Source organism: Zingiber officinale, chromosome 1A (genome assembly GCF_018446385.1).
Source record: "Zingiber officinale cultivar Zhangliang chromosome 1A, Zo_v1.1, whole genome shotgun sequence".
Taxonomy (NCBI): Eukaryota; Viridiplantae; Streptophyta; class Magnoliopsida; order Zingiberales; family Zingiberaceae; genus Zingiber; species Zingiber officinale.
The window spans coordinates 57727037-57733628 of record NC_055987.1 but is presented as its reverse complement, the minus strand read 5'-3'; the positions used below and the strand labels follow the sequence as shown (position 1 = coordinate 57733628).

The 6592-nt window shown below is 43.4% G+C and overlaps 1 protein-coding gene and 1 non-coding gene across 2 annotated transcripts; one reads left to right on the top strand and one right to left on the bottom strand.

The window, feature by feature from the left end:
- Positions 1 to 543: 543 nt before the first annotated feature.
- LOC122039328 lies at positions 544 to 649 on the bottom strand. The gene has a single exon (XR_006128170.1). It is a non-coding gene; the product is annotated as a small nucleolar RNA R71 (small nucleolar RNA).
- A 1070-nt stretch (positions 650 to 1719) lies between these two features.
- LOC121998051 lies at positions 1720 to 2379 on the top strand. Its single transcript, XM_042552782.1, has one exon. It carries the CDS (start codon positions 1720 to 1722, stop codon positions 2377 to 2379), a length of 660 nt encoding a protein of 219 aa, XP_042408716.1.
- The last annotated feature ends 4213 nt before the right edge of the window (positions 2380 to 6592 follow it).

The window sequence follows — 6592 nt, the reverse complement described above, 5'->3', positions numbered from 1 at the left end:
TTTTTTTTATTTCTTGTTGTCATATTTTCTATCTTGTTCTCTTTTTTTTTGCATGCATAGAGCTAACCTTTCAGGACAGCTGCTACCATTTGATCCAGAGCTTGATAGGACCTTTCTGAGGAGAAGGAATTTACATAAAGCTTTCCAAGCAGCAAAAGAATCCTCAGGAATGGCCGATAAACTACTGAAAGATTATGCGGCACCATATGCACGAGCGGTCTAATCCAGTATCACCCCGACCACCCATCGATGCTAACAACTTTGAGATCAAGCCCGCAGTAATCCACATGGTCTAGCAAAATCAATTTAGAGGAGGACCACACGAAGACTCGAATCATCATCTAGAGTTGTTTTATGAAATATGTGGCACAATGAAGGTGAATGAGGTTCCTCCAGAATCGGTGAGACTGCTTATTTTCGGATTTTCTCTGAAAGACAGGGCCAAGCGGTGGCTAAATTCTCTACCAGCAGATAGCATATCGTCTTGGGAGTAATGTGAGCAGAAATTCTTAGACAAGTTCTACCTTCCAAGAAAGACTGCCCACATGAGGAACCTGATTGCCAGCTTCAAACAGATAGACTCAGAATCCCTATTTGAAGCCTGGGACTGATTCAAAATCATGCTGAGACAGTGCCCCCATCATGGCCTTGAGAAGTGGTTGGTTCTACACACCTTCTACAATGGAATAAATTATCACATGAAGGTATCATTGGATTCTGCGATAGGAGGAGCACTGATGAACAAAAGCCTTGATGAAGCAGAAGAGATAATAGAGAATGTGGCACTAAACCACCATCAGTGGGCATCTGAAAGATCTAGCGGTGCTTTCTCAGGAAATCAGATGAAGGCGTCAGGGAAATTCGAGGTGGATGCATTCACACTTATGTCTATGAATCTGGACGCCCTAACTAAGAAATTTGAAGCCATGGGTAGCAACATAGCTAATGCAATAGTTTGTGCTTGCGACATCTACGGAAGTGCGGACCATGCTCAAGACACTTGCCCCCTTGGGCCAATGCAGGCACAGATAAACCATCTTGAGCAATGCGATGCAATAACAGGCTACAATCAGAGGCAAAATAATCTGTACTCCAACACATACAACCCTGGATGGAGGAACCACCCCAACTTTTCATACCAAAATAATCAGGACCAGGGGCCAGCACATCAGACTTACCAACCTGGACATCAGACTCATCAACAGCAACAACCAACACATTTGTCTAGGATTGAAAAGATGCTTGAGGAAGCTCTCTCAGAGCAAAAGGAGATGAGGAGCGAGATCAAACAACTGACTCAAAGGCTGGAGAACTCAGAAAAACACCAGAAGATGCAAGACAGCCAGATAGCCCAGATAGCTCAGTCCGTCTCGAGAGCACAGGGTACATTCCCAGGGAAACCAGATTTAAATCCGGTGAAACATTATAATCGCATTGAGCTACGGAGCGGGAGTAGTGTGGGAAACCCCCAAATCATGACTAAGATGGAGCTTGACTCAGAAAATGAACCCACTCCCCTAATGCCCAATCGACGCAAAACAACGATGGAGAAGTGGTTACTAAAAAAATTGAAGAAGCTCTTCAGACTACCCCACAAAATCGCACGATTCCTTTTTCTCAGAAGCTTATAGCATCCCAAAGGGATGAAGAGTTCCACCAATTTCTGAAAAAGTCAAAGAGATTTGCGTTGAAGTACCATTGTTAGATGCGCTGCACCAGATGTCGAAGTTCGCAAAATTTTTAAAGGGAATCTTATCTAATAGAAGGCAGAAAGGCGACTTCGAGATTGTAGCACTGACAGAGAATTGCAACGCCCTTCTTATGGCGAATCCTCCACCCAAGCTTCAGGACCCAGGAAGTTTCTCCATACCGTGTAAAATTGGTTCTGAACTTATACCAAGAGTTTTCTATGACTTGGGAGCCAGTGTCAGCCTGCTCTCGTACTCTTTATGCAAGAAGCTGGGTTTCCAGAACATTAAATTGACCATGATGGCACTGCAACTAGCTGATCATTCATGCAGGTACCCGATGGGAATAGTGGAGGATGTGCCAGTTGAAGTAGGTGGATGCATAGTTCCTACAGATTTCATTATCTTGGACATGGAGGAAGATCCCAAGATACTGATCATCCTTGGAAGACCATTCCTTGCCACGGCTGGAGCCATCATCGATGTAAAAATCCCTAAGTTATCCTTGGAGATCGGCAAGGGAAAGATTGAATTTGATTTATCCAATTCTTCCATATACAACCCCTCTTCTCAGGGAAATTCTCACAAAATCAGCACATACAAAGAAGGGGAATATGATTTCTATGAGAGTTCCCCTCCAGCAAGTAGTAAGAAATACATTTGTTCTGCACGAGCAAAACTGAAGGCGTAGGCTGGAGCATCAACCCTAGAAGGAGAGCCATCCTCCAACGGGTTCAACCCACACTGACTAAAATGGGGTCGAGCTATAGACCTAAAACAAGCGCTTCTTGGGAGGCAACCCAAGAGTTTTCTTTTCATTTCAATTTAATATCTCGTCATCCATTTTATTTCCTTTTATTTCTTTAAGTAGATTCAGTCGAGTAGCATTACTTAATTCGTGTTCATTTTCAGGATGTGCATAATCTCCATGAGCTGACCGTGAGCGTTTCATGGGCGTGGAGGCATCAGAGGAGCCAAAACAACAGAGGACGAGTCATCCCGCACTTAAAGGAGGTGGTCGTGTGACCCTGCACGGTCGTACGGAGCTTGCAGAGAAGCAGAAGCCACTAGCCGTGCACCCTTGCACGGTCGTGTAGCTAATGCAGAGAAGAGAAGGAAAGTAGTCGTGCCATTTGGCACGACCATGCAGGAGAGTCCAGAGAGGAGGAAGCCTTGGGTCGTGCCATTTGGCACGGCCGTGTGAGCCCGGCCAAGGGGAGGAAAGAAGAGGTCATGCCCGGCACGGCCGTGCAATCTAATCTAACCCGGTCGTATCTATAAAACACAGTCGTGCCCCATCCCGTGCGGCGCCGCCTACTCCCTCCAAGAAACCCTAGCCTCTTCCTTCTTCTCTCTCTTCCTTCTTCTCTCCCAAAACCCTTCCCCTCCCCAATACACCTCATCTAACCCTAATTTCTCCCTCTAGAGTCCACTTTTCCTTAGATCTACATCTAGATCTAACACATTCCCAAGCCAAAACTTTGGAAAAAGAAGCTAATCCCCTATTCCTCCTCTCCCTTGCTCTTATCCTCAAGGACTTATCTCCACAGAATTCTAAGCTCACCATGTCATAGATCTTGAAGAGACTTCGTCGAGGAAGTGGTGGATCTGGAGAAGGAGATGCACCGGGAGGTGACAAAGGCAAAGGGAAAGCTTCATCATCAAAAGGCAAAGGGAAGAGGGTAGCACGCGCCGAAGGTAACGAAAATATATTTAATATTGTTTTTAGAAATCAAGATCAAAAAGCTAAATATGATAACCTTGTCGCTAGGAAAATTGTATGCACGAAATATATGGATCCCGCCACTATGGATATGCTAGGAATTAGGGATGATATTGATTGGATGATTAACTCTTTAGATTGGAATGATATAATGTGTTGTTATGCACCGACTTACCCTCGTCTAGTCCTTGAATTTTTGGGTTCGTTTGATGTTAAATATTCATCTGAAGAGGACTACATAGGGATCATAACTTTTAGGATGATGAACAAAGAAGTTCGGTGGACCTTTAATGATTTTAATGATTATTTTAGTTTACCTAACGGAGGTGCCAGAGGATTTGATAGTGGGATTAGATGAAATGAATTTTAGAGGTCGATAACCGGATCGAATGACCCTTATGAACCCTCTAGAGCCAAGGCATCCCACATGCAAAACCCGACCTTTAGATACATGCACCGAGTGATGAGCAAAACAATCTTTGATCGAGGAGATAGTGACGGGGTGAATAAAAAGATTGAACTCTATTCTCTTTGGGCAATATTAAAGAAAGTTGATTTTGATTCCGGATTCCATTTCCTGCAAACCTTAGTAAGGGCAGCTAGGGCATCTTCGGGGACAATTGTATTTGGTGGATTGATTACTCCAATAGCACATAATTTAGGTTGTGAGCTTGATGGACTAGAGGTTATTCATGGCAATGACAAGATCGACATCGATTCTTATCTTGCAATGAAGATGATTTGTCAGGATGAGAATGGGTTTGCCTTTCCTAGGGCCTTTGGTTTTCCTCTACCCCTTCCTTATCCCGAGCACACTTCAGTTCGCAATCCCGCGAATTGGGTGATCACGGATCCAATTTCCGAGGATGTTCCCTCCACTGCAGACGACATTGATTACCACCATGAGCCTTCATCATCAGGTTTCCCGCAGCCTTCCAGACATTCGGAACCTCCTAGGTACTCTTTTGCCTATGGCACGGGACCCTCTAGTTTTAATTTTTTTTACTTCCGTACCTTCTTAGAATCCCTTCACGAGAAGCACAATGCCCAACAATAGTTGTTAGAGGGCCGCTTCAAGCATTCTGACGACTAATTTAGGGAGGTGCGAGATCATTTTCAGTTCACTAGATACTCCATAGTCAGGTGACGGGGTTCGTACAGGATTATGAGGTGGACCAGGAGAGAATGAGAAACTTTATGGATGATATGGATATCACTCGACAACAAGTAGACACTTTGTATCAATATCATCAGCACATAGGTCATCTCCCTGGTTTTCCTCGATTTCTCCCGGGGCCACATCAAAGGCCTCCTTATCCCCCACCCCTGCCACCATATTGATTTCATCGGGGCGATGAAAAGTCTAAGTCTGGGGAGGTGTTGTTGCACAACTTGAGTATGGTTGAGAGTCTTTCTTTTGTTTTTGCATATTTTATTTGCTTTCTTTTATCTGTCTAGTTAGTTTTATCTATTTGCATTTTATTTGTTTCTTTTTGTACATTATTTGCATGTTCTTATATGTGACATATTTGAGAACATCAACCATCTACTTTTTCGACCACTTGTCCAATAGCAAAATGTCTAGCATTTTCTTAGTTCATGAGTGGTCCAGATTGTGTTAGTATATTTAGTGTATCTCCTTTCTCTATCTTTAGTAGTATGAAATAAGCTAAGTATTGTACGGAGTTCGGTATAAGTTTTTGGCCTAACCTTAAGGACTTATTTTCACTACACTTAAGTACTTAAGCTTGAATGGTAGACATACTTTTGAAATAGTTATGATTCATCCAAATTGTTTAGTACTTGTGTTCCCATGGTGATTCCTTATTTACATTTTGGTTATTGGATAACCTCGGATCATGGAAGCTCATTCGGAAAAATCTAAATCCTAACATATGCATCGCATGTGTAATAAGTGTTACACCTCTATAGCACTATATAAAAATAATAATAATAATAAATAATAATAATAATAATAAGGGATAAAAAAACAGTTGTCATGAGTGGAAACTAACAATTCAACCCTTTGAGACCGAGTTAGGTTACTGGGAAAATGAATGTTACGTTTATCTTAATTCCGAGAAGTACCCTTTGAGACCTTGTGTAATTTAAGGAAAATGAACCAAGTGTGTGACAGGTAAGTGCCTATCACCGGGAACATTAGGAACTCAATTGTATGACGACTTAACTAGGACAGAGAATGGAAACTTGAAGAGCTTGAGCTACTTACTGCACCGAGCACAGAGGACTTATGTTTAGGCCATACTTAGGTTACTCCACAGTCATGCATATCAGTGAAACTAGTTGATAGAGTTAGGCGAATGCACTAAGGATTATGAAACACTGCAGGATTTCATGAACATAGTTTATAGCATTTTGCTTGAGGAAAAGCAAAGGTTCAAGTCTGGGGGTGTGATGTGCGCAAATATTATGATCTTTTACGCATGTTTTAGCGCACATTCACTTGACTTATGCACATATATTCTTCACATGATCGCATCTTTTATCTTGTATTCATCATATCTATTGTTTTGTTCGGATTTCTGCTCTTTGTTTGGTTTTATATTGACAGGGAAGATTTTCGGAGTTTGAACGGAGAGTATTGATGCACTGGAACCAACTAGACAACACGGTCATGCAACCCTGCACGGTCGTGTGGCCAAACAGGAGAGGAAGAGTACACGGTTGTGCAACCCTGCACGGTCGTACGACCAAAATAGTAGCCAGTCAGTACACAGCCGTACAACCCTGCATGGCCATGCCACCCCAAGCAGAGAAGAAGACTTGCATGACCGTGCACCCCTGCATGGTCGTGCCCCAAGAGACAGAGCCCAAGGGCTACATGGCCATGCAACCCTGCACAGCCATGCAGCCACACCAGAACCGGAGAAGGGCACGGTCGTGCCACCCTTACATGGTCGTGCCGCCGTGGCCAAACCCTAGGCTATAAAAGGGTATTAACCCTTTTTGCCAAGGGGGGAGGTGAGCCGTCAGGGAGAAAAGGATCTTGGAGCAATTCTACGCCATTTTGGACCACCGTTCAGCGAACTTCCACCACGACATCGACTCCAGAAGCAGAGAGTTTGATCCGAAGGCCACTCTTCGACATCCGATAAGCATATTCCCTCTTATTTGCTGAGAATTATATGTTTGCCCATACTATATTTTCGGATATTTCTCT